The sequence below is a fragment of the Cotesia glomerata genome, linkage group LG1 (genome assembly GCF_020080835.1).
Source record: "Cotesia glomerata isolate CgM1 linkage group LG1, MPM_Cglom_v2.3, whole genome shotgun sequence".
Classification (NCBI taxonomy): Eukaryota; Metazoa; Arthropoda; class Insecta; order Hymenoptera; family Braconidae; genus Cotesia; species Cotesia glomerata.
Window position 1 is genome coordinate 10,819,825 of NC_058158.1, and position 20,737 is coordinate 10,840,561.

Sequence of the window (20,737 nt, forward strand, 5' to 3'; positions counted from 1 at the left end):
AATATTTAATTAATTATTTGTTAAGTAATTTAATAACTGATGCTTTATTAATTTTCTTTTTAATAATTAATTTAATTTAATAATAATTTTTAATTAAAACACTGTACAAATCATTAGTCATTTTGTAAACTTATCTTTTTGATAATTGCAATAAAAATCAAGTATTACTCATATAATTATTTTTTATTTATTTATATAAGTATAAATATATTAAAAAAAATGAAAATTTTTAACTTTTGACATAAATTATCTTTGCAATTTTTTCACAGAAATTAAATTAAAATAATTCAAGTAAAAAGCGATAAAAATGATTAAATCTAATTAATTTTAGAAGGTGACATCAATTATCCGACCAAGAAATAGGTGTTTCTGGGAAATTGGACATTTGAACAGACTGAGTAAATATTGCGATAAGATAGTGCAGATTCTTATTAAGAGTGCTAAAAAAGATAACCATTTAGTGTTTTGCTTCTACGCGCAGTGAGTCTGATCAAAATGCCAGGTAAAATTCTATTTATTCCATCCAAAATCCTCAACATTTATTTCGCGTGACTAATGCAAAAAGGGCGCATAATTTTTTTTTTTATCACCAATCGATTAGTTGACATATTCTTCGTCGAAAAATCAAGCATTGATGTCCTAAAACTAAAAGGGCGTATGTCTCTAATTATGCGCCCTTTTAGCTTTAGGAATTTGAAAATTTCATGACCTAAAAGGGCTTATAAATTATTTTTCTAAATAATTCATTAAAATGCTCATTTTTAGCCTAAAAATTAAAAAAAAAAAAAAAACGGTAGATTCACACGAAAGAGGCGTATTCTAACTCAACATACATTCTTGCACGACTCATGATGCGAAGCATCAGAGAGTGCTTTACGATCGAAAAATTTTTTTCGCCTCATTTTAGCAACTATTTTTAGTATTACAGCCTTGTTAGTTCACTGAATCAAGATATTTTGCATACTATTGTCGAGATAATTTAATGGAGATTAATTCCATACTTTCTAAAAATTGATTTACTGCAATAGAAACGGAAAAAAACATCAAAATAGGTCAAAAAATTTTCCTGTCCGTCATGTATCAAACCCCGGAAACACTGTAACTTGTGAAAAAATCAATTATTTGAGTTAAATTTTTTTTTTTTAAATTCTAATCGACGATTGTCGGTCACTGAATGTGAATGGTTAATTAATTCGGTGTCGTTTAATTACAATTAAAAAAAAAGGAAAACTACAAGACTGTATATCTATATATATCCATGTAAAATTAACATGGATGGTGATATATCTATATCTATATCAATAGATATTATGTACATTTTATTCCACCAGGGGCACTTGTGCAGTACCTTCCTACTACAGCTGTTTTTTCGGCAATTAATTTTGAACGACTTAAGTTTTTTTTTTTTTTTTTAAATTTCATAATTAAATGATCATTATGAGTCGTGCACTTTTGGATTTTCCAAACTTTTTTTTAAAATTACAATTAAAAATATTTTTAAAAAATTGCAAAATATGCGTGATTGTATTAATTTATTTTTTATTTGAAAATTATTTCAATCCCATTCACTGCAAGAATCGGTACTATCCTCGGTGCATTCATGATTATAAAGCTATTGAAATTTTATGTTTTTCTTTTAAACAAATGAGAATTTTGAAAAAAACACCCTGCTATACGAAATAAATAATTAAAAAATCTATTACGTAGCAGAGCGTTTTTTTTCAAAATTCTTCTTTGTCTAGAAGAGAAGTATAAAGTTGCAATCGTACGCGAAAAGAACAAGATGACACTGGATATCATCCCGGATTATACTGAGTACAAAAAAATGTCAGATAGTAGTTAGTATAATCCAGATTACAATGAGTATAATCCAGATATCACGCAGTATAATCTGGATTTTTCTAGCTACTATCTGAAATTTTTTTTCACCACAGATAATACTGAGTATAATCTAGGATGATACCCAGTGTCATCTTGTTCTTTCCGTGTAAGGACCGGCTAAAAGAAATTTTTTTTTTATTCATAAAACTTTTTCATTTTATGTTTTGTGAAGCTATTTATCAAAATTTTTTATAAAAACTTAAATTTTTTTATGTGCCCTTTTAGCTTTAGGCACTACTTTTCTAAAAGCTAAAAGGCCGCACGTCTTGAGTTACGCCCTTTTAGCTTTAGTATACTCGAATTTTTTTTTTATAGATCTTTGTGTTTCGAGTGATTTCAAGAAGAATGACAAAAAAAAATTTTTTTAATGCGCCCTTTTAGCATGGATCCCTACTAACCTGTAGCTATGCGCCTTTTTTGCATTAGTCACGCGATATCTTCATCACGATATTAATAATAAAGAAATTTTCTTAACAAAATTTAACTCTAGCGCTTTATTTTAATTACGATTCATTAAACAGTTATATTTTATTTTCACGTAAATAATTAACAGCCGTAAAAACTTGTCACTGATAGTGAAAAAAAAACCTTGACGAAAAATTTATGACCAATTGGCACGAGGCTCCAGTTCGTTATTTAAAAAAATTATCATCACTTACGTAAAGTCGCTATCTTTAATTTAATTAAGATGATAGTTTTACAATCATTGAGCAATCTTAAAAATATAAAATAGAGTTATAAAAATGATATAACTTTTTTTTTTATCATTAAAAAAAAATATTAAAAATTAATTAAAATATTCAAAAAATTTTTTGATAAAAATTTTCTATCTCAATTTTTAGATTAAAATATTTTATTTAAATTTTTTAATTAAAATACACGGAAAAGACAAGATGACAAGTGTATATAATCCCAGATTATATTGAGTGAAAAAAAATTTCAAATAGTAGCCAGTATAATCCAGATAACAATGAGTATAATCCAGATATCACGCAGTATAATCTGGATTTTTTTTTAGCTATCTAAAATTTTTTTTCATCACAGATATCACTGAGTATAATCTGGGATTATATCCAGTGTCATCTTGTTCTTTCCGTGTATTTTATTAAGATTTTTAGATTAAAATTTTTAATTTAGATTTTTAAACAAAAAATTAAAGTCCAATCCTGAATTTAAGCCGCAAAAAATAAAATATTAAATAAAAAAATAAAAAAAAATTTTCTTTATTGCAAATGACAACTAACGGGCTTTATAATTCGAAAGTATAATAAAAAATTTAAAACCTGGGTATTTTATTGAGCGGAAGGGTCTTAAAAAATCAGTGCGATAAATTGACCAGCGATAAAAATAACCTTTTTGGTATAAAATATAATATAAAATATTATAAAATATAAGAAAAGAAAAATATCAAAGAATATTTAAATCAGCTTACAGATGGGTGTCACGACATGTGGGTCAACCACTTCCGGAGACGGCTGTTAAAGGAGGTAAAGACGTTGATGGTAGTCCAATCTACATTGGTCGCGCATACCATAATGGAGACACAGTTCCAGCTAAAGTAATCCCAGACAAACAGGCCGCATACGTTTGTCACGCCGGCGAAGAGCATACAAAACATGAATTTGAAGTAATTTTATTTCATATCTATATTTTTTTTTTTTTTTTTTTTTTAATTAAATATCGATAGCAAGATAGCGATAATTCGCGACGATAATAAGATAAGATTTGTTATTTTATTGTAGTGGAATGAATAACTTTTTGCTTTCCAGGTACTTTGTCAAGGAGAATTTGCGTGGGAATTCACGAGCAATGGAGTCATTCCTGAGGGTGCTGTTGTAGGGGGACAAACCTCTGAAGGAGAACCTCTTTACGTAGGTCGTGTTCTCCACAATGGCGCGCAAACTGTTGGCAAAATTCAACCCAGCCACGGATGTCTTTATATTCCGTTTGATGGCGAGGAATTGTCTTTTAGAGACTATGAAATTCTTGTTAATCATTGAGAGCTTAATAGACGCAAGTCTTTTTTAAAAGAACGAAATTTGTCAATTTTTATTGTTAGTCGAGCTCGAAATTATTTAAATAAATATTTTTTAAATTTTCTTCCTTTAAATTTATTTTTAGAAATTTATTTTGAATAAACTTGTGAACTTTAAATAAATAAAATTTTGTTTTATTAAATAATGGCTTTTGTTGAATTGCACTGTACTTTTTTAAATATTGATATTTTTAAAGATATAAGCTCATTTCGATGTTACACTCATCAAGAGCTTTCATTTGAGTACCCACATGCATTTTCATATATTTGTCATATATACATATATATATAATATATATAAATATATGAAAAATTGATGTGGGTACTCAAATGAAAGGTCTTGACGAGTGTAACATCGGGATGAGCTTATATCTTTAAAAATTTTAATAGTTCACGAGATACAAGGTCATTTCTTAATTATCGATATTTTTAAAGATGTAAGCTCATCCCAATGTCACACTCATCAAGAGCTTTCATTTGAGTACCTACTTGCATTTTTGATATATTTTTTATATATACATATATATAAATATATGAAAAAATGATGTGGGTACTCAAATGAAAGGTCTTGATGAGTATAACATCGGGATGAGATAATATCTTTAAAAATGTCAATAGTTCACGAGATACAAGGTCATTTCTTCGTTATTGATATTTTTAAAGATATAAGCTTATCCCGATGTTACACTCATCAAGAGCTTTCATTTGAGTACCCACATGCATTTTTGATATACTTTTCATGTATACATATATATAATATACATAAATATATTAAATTTGATGTGGGTACTCAAATGAAAGGTATTGATGAGTGTAACATCGGGATGAGCTTATATCTTCAAAAATGTCAATAGTTCACAAGATACCCGGTAATTTCTCGATTATGTTTCTAGAGATAGATCATTTTTCAAATGCAGCCTCAATACTTATCATCATAAATTGACTATTGGTGAGAATGATATGAAACCATGAAAAAGCACAACTTTTAATAATAATATAGCTGAGCAAAAAAAAGATTTCTTTTTGAATTTTGTTGTTTTCAATTTAATTTCTACTTATTAATTATTATTAATATTTTTATCTCAATATTAAATTAGCTTTTCTATAGTAAAGAATTACTTATTAAATTAAAAAGTAAATATTTAAAGGTCTATTAAAATGATAAAAATAAAATTTTTCCTTTTTTTAATTATAAAAATGAAGTCATCAATTAAAAAATACAAAATTTCATTAATTTATAATTTTATTGATTTTTTACAACAAAGAAGAAACATTGCTTATAATTAATTCCAAATAACAATCCATTAAAAGAATAATTGATAAAATTAAGAATTAAACCTGTTATTCCTCCACCAATTCAAGGTCAAGAGTATAAATACACTGGGACATTGTTGTTATGTGTCATCTATCATTGTTAACACTTAAATTAATGTTTTGATGGAGGCCGGACGAGAAGGAGATGTGTATAACGTAGAAAGAGCGCTAGAATAGTCCAAGTAGTAAACTTATCAAGTGCTATTGCTGGATTGCCGGTGCGGAGGTTGATGCTGCTTCTGGATGTAAGCGGAGAGAAGATGATTGTGATGATAACGCCGATGAAGGTGATGACGCGGAGGATGATGAGGATAATAATGGCGAAGAAAGAGCGAAATAAAGGATAAACTAAGTAACCACCGGACAACGGTGCTTCCTACATTCCGAAGGTGAAAGATCCAAGGCTCTATCCATGAAAGTGAGACGAACAATGTTTTCGCTATCTATTCAACTGTGAAATTCACCATGAACTAAAAGTTTATTTGTTCCAGCCTCTGTTTTTCGATACCGTTTTTTTTTTATCCAAACTTCCAAGTAATTAAATCATAAATTACGGAGACGTTAATTTTATTTAAGACCAAAATTCAGAGGGTTCGTTGAACGTGTCTTCCAAAGGTTATTTATATTTGTCTCATCCTGCCAAACCTGTCCCGGGGTTCGCTCTTCACGTTTTTGTTTCCCTCTTTCACTGATTTTAAATTTTAAATTTTTTATTTATTTACTCAATTTATTTTAATTACCTTTTGGATCTGTACACAGAAAAAAAAATTTGCTTTTATCCAGTAAATAATTTTTAAAAAAATTGACTTCTTGATTTGAGTAGAAAATTTTTAAACTAATAAATTTTTCTTGTTTTAAATAAATTTCACTTAATTCAAAAATTTTTCGGGTAATTATTTACAAGTAGGGTTCACCATTTTAATTTTCATTATTTTTAACAAAATTTTGATATTCTTTTTTGAAAAATACATTAAAAAAATGAACAATTTAAAGAAAAAAGTTGATTATTACAATTTTAACAAATTTTTTTAAAAAATTGTTCTTTTTTATGTATTTAAAAAATAAAAAAATATATTATAAACATCAAAAAAAGATAAATTAGAAATTTTATCCAAAAACATAAAAGCCAGAATTTTTTCCAACTTTTGAAGGCAAAAAATCTATCGAAATCTTTATTTTTTTTTATCATAAATGCGCCGTAAAAACAAGCAAAATAAAAAAAAAATAAAAAATGTTAATTTTTCATCTAAATTTGGCCAAAAATAATTACCAAAAAATTTACTTGAATCAAATAAATAATTTTTTAAAAAATTAGCTTCTTAATTTGGGTAAAAAAATTTTTAAACTAAGAAATTTTACTTGATTTAAATAAATTTTACTTAATTCAAGAATTTTTTGACTTAATTTTAGACAATTAAACTCTTAAAAAATATTGATTTAATTTAATAGAAAAAAATTAATTTTTTCTAGGCACCACCAAATAAATTTCTGTACAATTTTCGAGCCAAAATTTTAGAATTAAAAAATTTACAATTTTATATTTTATAATTTAAAAAATAAATACTAATTGTTGTATTATACCGATTGGCATTCAAATAAATAAATAAATAAATTTTTCTTTTGATTGAAGTTTATTTTTTTTTGTGTATAATCTTCGCATTGAGTATATCTTCTTCTTCAATTACAGTAATTACACCAATATTAACATCCGAAGAATAAAATAAAATAAAAAAAGGTAATAAAAGTAGTCATGCTGATTAATTAAGCTTATTAATTCTCGGAAAAAAAAATATTTTACTCAAATTGTTGATATAAAAAGTGAATTTATATCGAGAAGATAAAACGAGAAACTATCGATGACGCAACAAGAATTTCTTCTCCCTTTAGACGATGGGAAAGTATGTAATGTAAGTAAATAAAACATTCACCTGACATCTACACTACTGTGTGAACTTCAAAGAACCTGTTTACTTCCTACAATGACCTTACATACAATATCTCATCCCGCATTATTTAATCTAATTTTATTTTATTTTATTTTATCATTGCATTGTATTTTAAATTATTTCCAATCTTAAGTAATATAAATCACCTTTTTCTCCGTAGTTTTTATTCTATTAATATTTCTATTCGCTCAACTACGTAGCTAAACATGAAACGTAGTGGCTGCTTGAAAATTATTTTTGGTAATAAAATTTGACAATTACCTTGAATTGTTGTCACATCACGCAACTTACTTTTAAGCTGTTTGTTTGTATAATTAAATTGTAAATAAAATTTAAGATTTGTTTTTTTTAGATACAGATAGTAATAAGTATTTAAGATCATAGAAACCTTGAAAATTTTTTATTTACAGGAAATGATCCAGAAAGTTGTTTAATTAAAAATATTTATAATTTTTTTTTTAATAAAGAAGAAATAAAATTTTTTATCAATAATTTATTTATTTTTATTAATTCTACAAATTTTTAAACTTAAAATTAATTTAATAAAAAAAATTCCTTTTCATAACTTTCCATTTTAATAAATTAGTTTTTTAAAATAAATTGTAAAAATTATTTAATAAAATAGAACTTAAAAAAAATTCAAATTAAAAAAAAAAAAGAAAGTAAAAGACAATTTTTTAAGTGTTTTAAAAAAAGTCCATTTTATTTTTAATTTTTAAAATAAAAAAAAATTTCTTATGTTATTAATTTTAAAATAAAAACAATTTTTTTCTTTTTTAAATATTGATAATAATAAATTAATTTTTTCCAATAAATAGCATAAATTATTTAATAAAATAGAACCTTAAAAAATTTTTAATATTTAAAAAAATATCTAGAAAGTAAGCAACAATTTTTTGAAGTGTATTAAAAAAATTCAATTTTATTTTTTATTTTTAAAATAAAAAAAAATGAAAAAAAAAATTTCTTGCTATGTTATTAATTTTAAAATAAAAACAATTTGTTCCTTTCTCAAATATTGATAATAATAAATAAATTATTTTCAATAAATAGTATAAATTATTTAATAAAATAAAACCTTAAATAATTTTAAATTTAAAAAAATTGTAAATTAAATAGAATAAATTATTTAATAAAATAAAACCTTAAAAAATTTTAAATAAAAAAAATTGTCCTGAAAGTAAAAGACAATTTAATTGTAAAAAAAAAAAAATAAATTTTATTTTCAATTTTTAAAATTTTAAAGAAAGGAAAAATATTTTTCTCCCACCAAAAGTCTTAAAAAAATATTTTCCCCGACTTTTATCAATTACTCAGCTATAAAAGCCCGGAATCTAGATTAGAATTGACAGTAGGAAGGCCAACTCTGACTAAGAAGACTAAACCAAAAAAAGGTGTTTCTACACTGTAAAAAAAACCGGGGTAAGTTCAAAGCGGTCAATTGTATAATTTTTAAACAAAATCTGTATTACATAGGTAACAATTTAAATAACTACAAACCGAAATTAAAATTTGTTCTGGATGGTACTCATAGACTTTTTATATTTTTTTATGTCATACATTTTTTTCTTAACTTTTATAGGCACAATTTTGTTTATTTCAGTAAAAATCATGAAAATTACACCGGCCCACAAAAAAAAAGTGGTCTGTACTTTTGACCGGACCTACCTATCTTTCTTTATGTATTTTGACGAGCTGAATCCGAATCTGAAGTCAGTTTTGCCCGCACAACCTCTAAATTATGAGTAAAATGCAAAAAACCCCAAAAAAGGCAAAAAATTTCGAAAAACTGCAGTCATCGTTCTCTTCATTCTACTTATACTTCATTTTTTATAGATTTTAAAATTTTGTGAATATTTCAAATCTAAGATGATATTTCATCCATTAAAATGCACCTGAGTCATTAACAATCGTGATTAATAGATTTTTTCTCATATTTAAAACTGCAATTTTCTCGATTTTTTTTTAATTTTAAAACGTCAATAGGTCAAGAAAATTTCAGATTCAAATTCAGTGGAACAAAGTACATAAAAATCATACTCAATCTGACTCCAAAAAAACTTTTTTCATCTCAATAATTTCGATTTTTCATGATTTCTTGCCTTTTTTTCGGTTTTTTGGAATTTTTAAAAATTTTGACGGATCAAGGGGCTACTTAACGTTTAGATTTAGATTCAGTAAATTGACGTACATGAAAATCATACTTGATCTGGGTTCATAAAAATTTATTCATCGCTGTGACTGCAGTTTTTCGCAATTTTTTGCTTTTTTTTGGGTTTTTTTTTTTTTTTACATTTTACTCATAATTTTGAGGGCGTACGGGCAAAACTAACTTCAGATTCGGATTTAGCGCGTCAAAATACATAAAGATAGGTCTGGTTAAAAGTACAGGCCACTTTTTTTTTGTGGGCCAGTGTAATGAATACTACTTTAATATATTTTCTATTTATTTTTTTAATTTAAAAACTAAATTTTATTATGCTTTATAGATTTTATAATCTTGATATTTTAAATAGAATGGTTACTCCTCTTTTACACTGGTATTACTTCGTTTTACACCGATTTAACACCGGTATTTTAACACCGGAAAAGTTACGCCGGTGTTATTTTATTTTAACGGTGTTAAAATGTCCATTTTTAACACCGCTTTTTTTACAGTGTAGAGAAGAAATACTAACAAGTGCTAGGTGGATGGACTCTAGGCATAACTAGCAACCAGCAACTAGCAACTAGCCTCTCCACAGCAGATGAGTGATCAGTGTGCGATGTGAAGAACATAGGCAAGTAGGGAGTAGTGAGTACCGTCGATCTGAGAGGGAGAGCTCTGGGTAAGTGCGAGGAAGAGGGGCCGAGGGAGACCTGTAACACGCAATGCACAATATGCCACGGTACGGTGTTGTACGGGACGAGCAAGAGAAGTAGAAGCAGACTCCGGTAGACAGCGTCCGGGCAATCCCACCGGCAGTAACCAGTAGTGTCCAAGTGCCCAAGTCGAGATCACTGTTAAAGCTCCAGGAGCACTACCAGTCAAGTCTTTCTCCAGTTAAGGACTGAAATTTTTTGTCAAAATTGTTCAAGTGCCTTGAGACCAATCCGCCTCCTTCCGACCAACCAGACAGAGCAGTTGTTAGTAAGATGACTAACAACAACGTGACCAAGGAGCAGCAGAAGTCGCTGACGGAGGAAGTGCTGACTTGGAAGTCGATGAGCGTCAGGCAAAAGTGCAACTTTCTCTTCAGCAACATAACAGTGGAGCCGATGGTCGCGTGTTACATAATGCCGAGTGTCCTTGCCTCCCTCGCGACGCAAAATCTGAACCTGGAGAAGGCCTGCAGAGTCAACCTGGGCTACTCCGACGACGTCTGCTCGGCCCTGGCCGCGAGGAACACCTCTGTCTACAAAAAAGAGGAGGCCCAGGTCCAGCAACTGGTCGCGGGGATGCAAACCTGGAAGCTGGCCCTTCAAAGCGGACTCCCGAGCCTGCTGATCCTCTTCCTCGGGGCCTGGAGCGACAGGACCGGCCACAGGAAGCCCTGCATGCTCCTGCCGATCGTCGGGGAGTTCCTCACCAGCGTCAGCCTCCTCGCGTGTACTTACTGGTTCTACGAGCTGCCCATGGAGGCTGCTGCCCTCGCCGAGGCCTTCTGGCCGGCGGTCACTGGAGGATGGTTCACCATGCTCATGGCCGTCTTCAGCTACGTCGGGGACATCACTACGGTCGAGTCCAGGACGCTCAGGATTGGCACTGTTAATGTTTTCCTATCTGTTGGGATTCCCATTGGGATGTCCCTTTCGGGGATTCTTTATATGAAGATCGGGTTCTATGGGGTCTTTGCTATTTCTACTGTGTGCTATGTTATCAGTTTTATCTATGGGCTCGTGATGGTTAAGGAGGCTCCCCGGCCGCCCAGTCCCAAGCCGGAAAACTCTGCCGAGAAAATGTCGCTTTGCAGAAGTGTCGCTGACTTTTTTGCCTTCCGGCACATTTCTGAGACTTTTAGGGTCGCGTTTAAAGAGGACGCGAATAATAGACAGAAGAGGATTTGTGTTTTGATGATTGTTGTCATGGTTGTGGTCGGGCCTATGTATGGTGAGTTTTTTTTATTTTACTAAAAATAGCTGTAAATAAATACTTTTTTATTTACTTAATTATAATTAAAAAAATTATTTGAAAATTTCACTTGTAGTTTTTTAAAAATTTTCATTTTTTATAATACTAAAGTTAGCCGATATTTCAAACTTTTTTATTTGTTAAATTTTAACTAAAAAAAAAATTATTTAAAAATTGCACTTATAGTTTTTCAAGTTTTTTACAAATTAAAAATTTTTTTTTTTAATTTTTTAATGTTAGCTAACTTAATTTTCATTTTTTTTTTTAATTTCACTTATTAAATTATTTAGTTTGATTATTTTAAGGTCAAAGAAATTTCGGTGGTACTTTCTCGTTTTAATTTTTTTATATAATTTTATTAATCAAGCACTGATCAAAATAATATTCCTGGCTGTTGAACTTTCCAATAAATTAGTGAATTAATTTTATTTAAATTTGAATGCTTGAGAATAAATAACATTTTAAACTTGTAATAATATTTCATTAACATATCGAGCGATTAATATTTATTTCCAGCTTGTATGATTTATCAGAGATGCATAATATAAATATGTTTTTTTTTTTAAATGTCAATACCTTTTATTTATTACTGTCTAAATTAAATTTTGTTTTTTATTAATTCCACTCATTTACAATCCTTTAGAATTTTTGTTTTTAATTATAACAAAATTACACTTTTTTTAATGATCATTATGATTTTAAAATAATATATTTTCATGTTTATTATTAAGAAAATAACGAAAATTTTGTTAGCATATATTTAAAAATTTTTTTAATTAAATTTTGGATCAAACAAACCTTGATTTAAATTTTTTTACTTATTCTTCTTCAAAATAAATTTATTTTTTAATAAAAATTAACAAAATTTTATTTTTGTCTAAAAATAAAGAAGAAATATAATTTTTTAAATTTTTTCAAAAATAAAAATTTATAAAATACTTTACATTAAATTTATAATAGAATTTTAATTAAAAAACAGTAAAAATTCATTTTCGCACTATAAAATTAAAAATTTACTCAAAAAAATTTTTTTCTTCTTTAAAAATTAAAAATTCAAAAATTATAAAATTATTTTAATTAAAAAAATTTTTTTTACTTATAATTTATTCACACAGTGATTAAAATAAAATAAAATTATAAATAAAAATAATTAAAAAAAAAAACAGTAAAAATTCATTTTTGCACTTTGAAATTAAAAATTCACTCGAAAAAAAATTTTTCTTCTTTAAAAATTAAAAATTAAAAAATTATAAAAGTATTTTTTTAATTAAAAAAAATATTTTTTATTCATAATTTATTCACAAAGTGACTGAATTTTTCAAAAAAAATTTTTTTCTTTAAAAATTAAATATTCCATAATTATAAAAATATTTTAATTAAAAAAAATATTTTTTACATATAATTAATTCACACAGTGACTGAATTTTCCCACCTATAAATAAACAAACAAAAGTAAACACAATCACTTGCAAACGTATTAAATTTAATCTTGATATTCTTGAAATAAAAGGACGAGCGTTTAAAAAGGATTATTAACAAACAATAATTACGAAATATAAGTGACATTTTATATTCTAAGTAAGCGGCATTATTCCAATGCCAATTGCATGATAAGATTTCATCATGACACTATAGGTAATATAATGTTAATGTTAATATTATCCTTAGCATCTTTCTGTTAAGTTTGATTCTATGAAACTGGAAATAAAATAAAAAGCAAGAGGTAATCTTTAAAGAAAGTTGTTTGAATCGACGACAGGTTGGTTGTAGCTCTCCTCGCATCTGACCGAACTACCCATTGGTATCACCCAGATGCTGTAGCGCTAATATAACTCGGATAATATCTCTTGCAGTACTTGCAGTCTTATATTTTCTCTGTTATGTTTATATTTATATTGAAGCTCTATGCATGGTGTTTACGCTCAATACCTTCCTATCCGGCGTGTAGCTTTCATCTGAGCAACGTAACATGCCCACTACTATACAAAACACATGTAATGAGATGAAATTGTGAGATCTTATATTCAATCACTGTTATTCATTTCTGCAACTACAACCAAGGGTACACTCTTTATACTCCATACTATCAACTATCCTCGATAATTTACGCCAACTCGGGGCTCTAACAGCTGTAATATTATTATATAGAATGCAAACCCCCCGAAGATCTTTGACCGCAAAAGAGAAAATTATTTTTTTGCTTTGTTTTTGTTACATAAAATTGTCTGAAAAAAATTGCTTATTAACGAGGCTGATAAAAATAAAAAAAAAAAGTACCAAAACAATTTTTTATTAATACCTAAACTAGCACTATGTGACTGCCGTCTTGTGAACTATAAATAAATAAAATTTTGCTTTATTAAATGATTACTTTTGTTAAATTGTACTTTACTTAGTTAACTATTGACGTTTTTAAAGATATAAGCTCATCCTGACGTTACACTCATCAAGAGCTTTCATTTGAGTACCCACATGCATTTTTGATATATTTTTCATATATACATATATATAATATATATTTTAGAGATATAAGCTCATCCCGATGTTATACTCATCAAGAGCTTTCATTTGAGTACCCACATGCATTATTGATATATTTTTCATATATACATATATATAATATATATTTTAGAGATATAAGCTCATCCCGATGTTATACTCATCAAGAGCTTTCATTTGAGTACCCACATGCATTTTTGATATATTTTTCATATATACATATATATATATAATATATATAAATATATGAAAAATCGATGTGGGTACTCAAATGAAAGGTCTCGATGACTGTAACACCAGAATGAGCTTATATCTTTAAAAATGTCAATAGTTCTCAAGATACAAGGTCATTTCTTAATTATGTATCTAGAGATAGAAAATTTTTGAATGCAGCCTAAATACTTATCATAATAAATTGACTATCCAGGACACAAAATTTTTCTTATTCTCTTAATAATGTAGATAATTATTATTATTATTTATTATAATTAGAATTTTATTTAATTAAAAAATAAAAAATTCAGACAAGTTTGTTATACAATTATCAAATTATTCATGTCCGTTTTCTCTAAACCTTGGTATCGTTAATTTAGTGGGAAGGTCATGGATTAGATTGCAAAGAAACGAGCCACGAGATTTTATTCAATGTTATTCCATCTTTTTTTTGCAAGACGCTCTAATAATAAAAAATTCTATTTAATTATTATTAATTCGGCAATTACAGGCAATTTGATAGCGTAAATTAATTAACAATTGTAGAAATAAAAATAAATAACTTTTCTAATCTTCTTCTCCTTCGGAAGAATATAGAAGCGGTTTATAGAAACACTAGGAAGTAATTATGAGTTTAGATTAGATCTCGTGATAATAATTCTCATCTTTCGAGACAGAAGCGCTAGAATGACAAAAGTAGACGGATGATATATTATAAATAAAATTTTCCTTCGCTTTATATATTATTATTTTTTATTCAAATTTTCTTCCTTTACTTTGGCTTTATTTCAAATAAAAATTAATTTTTTTGAAGTTGTAACAAAATTTCAAAGCTTCTAAATCTTTTAATTTCATTTTTTTAGTATTTAAAGTAAATACTCTGATATTTTTTTCTATAAATTTATTTTTAAATATCTTCTTTATCTAAATAAAATTTTTAATCAAAGTTTAAAATTTTTCATTCTAAGAAAAATCTAAAAAATTGAAATTATTGTAAAATTGGACAGTTAATTTTTAATATTTCTTTTTTTTGCAATATAAATTTGTAGTAAAATATTATTAGAAAATTTCTAAAGAAATAATTGTAAAAAAAATTAGTTTTTTTTTACTACAATAGTTAATTTTTTATTTGTAAATTATTCTTTAATAATTTAAAAATCTATTTTTAATTTCTTTGCTTCAAGTTAGTTAATTTTATTTTACAATCTAAAATTATATAATTTTATAAATTGGCTTTTTATTACCTAAAAAAAATGAAAAGTCTGCAAAGTATTGAACAAAAATAACAAATAAAAAATTTTTTTCTTAAATTAATTAAATAATCTTCTTAAATAAAGTTATATAAAAATTGAGGCCAAAGTTAAGTATAATTAATAAAAAAATAAATTCTATTAGCATTTATGTTAATTTGTCCTGCAAAATTCAAGGATACACCTGATCCTTTCACAATAAAATTACCAAAGCGCTGTATTTATGTTTGTAATATATTTCCTGGCGTTTAGTCTGTTAGTCGGTATATTCTTCTCAATAGTCACCAGTAATTACAATTATATTAGCGGAATTTAAAAATCAAAGCACGTGGGGCAGCAATGAAACGTCACATAAATATATAAATTTATATGTATGTATGTTAGATCTAAAGTATGTAAAGAGGTTTAAAAACTTAAGACATGGAAAGGTATAGAGAGCATAATTCGATAAAGACCGTTGAGCTTATGCGGAAACTACTAAATGGATGGTACTGATAAATGAACTTGTTGTGCAACCTGCTATTCTTACATAATGCTATCGTAATAATAGATTAACAATCACTTTAATAAATATTACCGACTCGAAATTCTAAAGTCAACATTTATTTTTTCTCCAGAACTAACAATTGCGATAATGATTTATTTTTTTTTGCAGGAGAGATGGCTGTGATGTATCTCTTCACGCGTTACCGATTCAACTGGAATGAACTTGAATTCAGCATGTTCTACACTTACTCCATGCTCACTAATTTAATTGGTAAGAATTTTTATTTTTATTATCAAATAATTAATAAATATTATGAAAAAAACAACAACAACAATAATAATAATAGAGTTGAAATTTTATTTTTAAAAAATGATTTTCAAAGAAGAAATAAAGAAAATTATTTTAAGTAATAATAATAATAACTAGCAACCTTGCAGTCACTATGTGAACTATAAATAAATAAAATTTTGCTTAATTAAATAATGACTTTTGTTAAATTGCACTGTACTTTTTTAACTATTGATGTTTTTAAAAATATAAGCTCATCCCGACGTTACACTCATCAAGAGCTTTCATTTGAGTACCAACATGCATTTTTGATATATTTTTCATATATACATATATATAATATATATAAATATATGAAAAAATGATGTGGATACTCAAATGAAAGGTATTGATGATTGTAACACCGGGATGAGCTTATATCTTTAAAAATGTCAATAGTTCACAAGATATAAGGTCATTTCTTAATTATTGACAATTTGAAAGATGTAAGCTCATCCCGGCGTTACACTCATCAAGAGCTTTCATTTGAGTACCCACACGCATTTGATATATATATATATATATATATATATATATATATATATGAAAAAATGATGTGGGTACTTAAACGAAAGGTCTTGATGAATGTAACATCGGGGTGAGCTTATATCTTTAAAAATGTCAATAGTTCACGAGATACAAGGTCATTTCTTAATTATTGATCTTTTTAAAGATATAAGCTCATCCCGATGTTACACTTGTCAAGAGCTTTCATTTGAGTACCAACATGCATTTTTGATATATTTTTCATATATACATATATATAATAATATATATAAATATATGAAAAATTGATGTGGGTACTCAAATGAAAGGTCTTGATGAGTGTAACACCGGGATGAGCTTATATCTTTAAAAATGTCAATAATTTTGCTTATTCTCTTAATAATATAGATAATAAAAATAATAGTAATGATGATAAAGTTGAAATTTTATTTTAAAAAAAAAAGGATTTTCAAAGAAGAAATAAAAAAAATAGTTAATAATAATATAATTGAAATTTTATTTTAATAAAACGACTTTTAAAGAAGAAATAAAAAAAATTAATCATAATAATAGTTAAATATTATCATAATATCTAATTAAATATGCGAATGATGAAGAGGATCGACCTTAATAATTCAATAAAAACATAATGCATAATACAGCAAGATGAGAATTGATTCAACAACTTTCTCTCTTATGTCATTATTTAAATCCTATCAATCCATGATTTATTATCATTATGTAAATATTGTGATTTAATTAAAATTTATTGCTCATAAATAATTATTTAAACTTGCGGCTAGTTAATTCATCTTAATTATTTATTTATCCTTAATAAATAATCGTTCATTACTTTTAAAAATATTATTGTGACGGACGAGAGCTATCAAGTTATATAACAAATGATTAGTGTCTTGCTTTTTATATATATATATATATATATATATATATATATATATATATATATATATATATATATATATTTATTTATTTATTTTTTTTTTTTTTTTTAAAGAGATATGTATATGTTTGACTTATCCTATTGTGCATAATAAATTTACTCTGTGATTTATTGTGAATTGTACCATTTAAATTCAATCACAAATTACACACATTGTTGAGTCTGAAGAATCATGTAATATGTAATAGATGTAATACAATACACTTTTATGTACTTTATATTCAATTTTACTTTTTATTGATTGCTAATCAGCGGATGCTGGCTTTTCCGGTTGACTATAAAAAAATTTGAAGCGACTTTGAACTTGAATTTTTTTATTTAATTTAATTTAGAAGATTTTAATTAATAAAAATAAATTATTTCAGGTACAATGATGTCTGTGGGAATATTCATTCATTTTTTAAAAATAGACGACGCGCTTGTCGGAGTAATGAGTTGCATGAGCAAAATTTTGGCGAGTTTCGTTTACGCCTTTGCCGCTGAAGACTGGGTCATTTATTTAGGTAATTAATGAATTAAATTAATTATTATAACAAGTAAAATAAAATATTAATAAATAATAAAATTGTAATAGCTCCGCTGGTAGAAATAATAAATGGAACATCATTCATTGCAATGCGGTCCATAGCTTCAAAATTAGTCCCAACAGACGAGCTTGGTAAGTTTACTATCTCTATTAGTCTATCCTATTGCATTGTAAATTTTATTTACAGTTAATTTAGTTTGTTGAAAATAAATTCCTCGAGGTCAATTTTTGGACTGGCCCTCTTAAACACAATTATCAAATATCCGGCGGTAAAATTTTTTCATCCGTTCAAATTCTATCTAACTTAATCTAATATAATTATTTAATTCTATTTCAATTTAGATTTATTTACTACTAAAAGCTTCTTTTATTTTTTTTTATTCTTCTCTACTCAATATCTTTTTTTAATTTATTTGATCTTTTTATAAAGCCGCTAATTTTTGGGAAAACAAATTTATTAGAACCTAAAAAAAAATAAATTTAATTTTTTTCTTCTTTTAAATTTAAAAATTAAATTAATTAATTAAAAATTAATAAATTGAAACAATTAATTAAAAACTTTAATTTTTGATAAAAAAATTTAATAAAATCTAAAAAGAAGAAATACTATTTTTATTTAATTTTTTTTTTTAATTTAAACATTAAAATAATTAATTAAAAAATTTTAATTTTTGATAAAAAAATTTATTAAAATCCAAAAAAAAAAAATAAACATTAATTTTATTTAATTTTTTTCTTCTTTTAAATTTAAAAATTAAAATAATTAATTAAAAATTAAAGCAGTGAATAAAAAATTTTTATTAAAATCCAAAAAGAAAAAATATTAATTTTATTTAATTTATTTCTTCTTTAAATTTAAAAATTTGAATAATTAATAAATTAAAACAATTAATTAAAATTCAAAAAGAAGAAACATTATTTTAATTTAATTTTTTTTTTTTTAATTTGAACATTAAAATAATTAAAAATTTTAATTTTTAGTAAAAAAAAATTTATAAAAATCCAAAAAGAAGAAATATTAATTTTATTTATTACGTTTCTTCTTTTAAATTTAAAAATTAAAATAATTAATTAAAAACTTAAATTTTTGGTAATAAAATTTTATTAAAACCCAAAAAGAAGAAATTTTAATTTTATTTAATTTATTTCTTCTTTTAAATTAAAAAATGAAAATAATTAATGAAAAATTAAAATTTTTAGGTAAAGTAAATTCTTTATTCGGAGTTTGTGAATCACTGATGCCTCTAGTATACGGACCAATTTATAGTTCAGTGTATGCAGCAACGATGGACACATTACCAGGAACATTTTTTTTACTTGGAGGCGCTTTAACGATCCCCGCTGTAATATCATTTTTGTAAGTATTCTTCTTAAATAAATTTCAATAAAAAAAAAGTTAAATAAATATAAATAATTGAGATATCGACGGCAAATGAAGCGATATTGATTAAACTAAATTTTATTGAACGTGACACATATTTTATTACTGTTAAATTACCCCCCACTAGTTTGATTGAGATGAATTAGTGATAGCGCGCTTGATATGCTAGCTTGTAACTATTTATTAACATGTTACTGTGTGTAGGTGGCTGTACTTTGAGAGCAGAAGGGATCGGGCGCTGATGGAGCTCGAAATGAGGAAGGAGAAGTTTACTAAAGTTGAAGAATTGGGTGATAAGGGGATTAAGATGATTATTAATAGCGATAACAATAAAGATTTTCATAGGAAAATTTCAATGGCTAATTCCGATAAGCACATTGAAGCTGCTGTCAATGGTATTGATAATCCTAATTTTCTCTCCGAGCATTTATAAAATTTACTAAATTTTTTTAGTCACTTTTTTTTATTTTTTAAATTTCATTTTAATATTTTACACCAAAAAAACATCACAAATATTTATGACTGGTTTAAATTGTTTATTTAAAAATTTTTTTTAATTATAGCAGCAAAAAAATTATATTTTTTAACGCAAATAAAAACAATTTAATTTAATTAATATTTACCTAAAAAAAAAAATTTAATGCAGTTTTAAAAATAAAAAAGTGTAAATTACGAATGTATACAAATATATTTTGGTACTTAAGTTATTAAAGATGAATGAAGATCAGTTAAGTGTAAATTGATTAAATGTTATCAGTATTATTACTATAATATAATGTTAATGTTTACTAATATAATTGTAACATTGATGATTTAAATTTTTTACCAATTTGTAGATAGAAAATATTTTCATTATAGTGTAATAATATTTTAAATATAAATATTATTGTTATTAATTAATTTTATTGTAAGTTTAGAAATTAATTGATCATTGAAAAATATTTTTTGTGATATAGTCTTATATAATTAATGAGACTTTATTATATAAGTTCTATTGATGATCTATGTACTCATGTATTATTATAAATTAAATAAAATTACTTTGAATAATTTATGTTTTATTTATTTAATTATTTTTTTTTTTAATATTATTAATTATAAAATTTTAAGTTGATTTTGAAATTTTTTAAATAATTTAGAAATTTATTAAAAAAACATTTAATTTTTTAGAAGATTTCTTTTATAAAATTATTTAATTAAAAAATAAAATAAATAAAGAATTCAAAAATTTTTTTTAATAAATTTTTAAAGTTAGAGAATAATAAAAATTAAATTAAAAAAAAAAACAAATTAATAAATGTATACAAAGTCTCAGATGTC

General features: G+C 25.6%; 2 protein-coding genes across 2 annotated transcripts; both read left to right on the forward strand.

Moving 5' to 3' along the window:
- The first annotated feature begins 370 nt into the window (after positions 1–370).
- LOC123262915 lies at positions 371–3,991 on the forward strand. The gene is made up of 3 exons (XM_044725411.1): positions 371–502; positions 3,309–3,508; positions 3,651–3,991. The coding sequence occupies exons 1-3, from the start codon at positions 496–498 to the stop codon at positions 3,879–3,881; spliced, it is 438 nt and encodes a 145-aa protein (XP_044581346.1). The 5' UTR covers positions 371–495; the 3' UTR covers positions 3,882–3,991.
- Positions 3,992–9,834: 5,843 nt separating this feature from the next.
- Positions 9,835–19,949, forward strand: LOC123265898 (solute carrier family 46 member 3-like). Its single transcript, XM_044729865.1, has 6 exons — positions 9,835–11,266; positions 15,905–16,006; positions 17,876–18,013; positions 18,085–18,168; positions 19,237–19,393; positions 19,622–19,949. The coding sequence occupies exons 1-6, from the start codon at positions 10,312–10,314 to the stop codon at positions 19,848–19,850; spliced, it is 1,665 nt and encodes a 554-aa protein (XP_044585800.1). The 5' UTR covers positions 9,835–10,311; the 3' UTR covers positions 19,851–19,949.
- Positions 19,950–20,737: the final 788 nt, after the last annotated feature.

What these genes read in the sequence shown, in the direction of transcription:
- LOC123265898 (XM_044729865.1), top strand. Translation starts at nt 10,312, where the DNA reads ATGACTAACAACAACGTGACCAAGGAGCAGCAGAAGTCGCTGACGGAG. An exon ending in CATGCTCACTAATTTAATTG is followed by an intron (nt 16,007 to 17,875) that starts GTAAGAATTTTT and finishes AAATTATTTCAG; the next exon opens with GTACAATGATGTCTGTGGGA. An exon ending in AGACTGGGTCATTTATTTAG is followed by an intron (nt 18,014 to 18,084) that starts GTAATTAATGAA and finishes AAATTGTAATAG; the next exon opens with CTCCGCTGGTAGAAATAATA.
- LOC123262915 (XM_044725411.1), top strand. An exon ending in ATACAAAACATGAATTTGAA is followed by an intron (nt 3,509 to 3,650) that starts GTAATTTTATTT and finishes TTTGCTTTCCAG; the next exon opens with GTACTTTGTCAAGGAGAATT.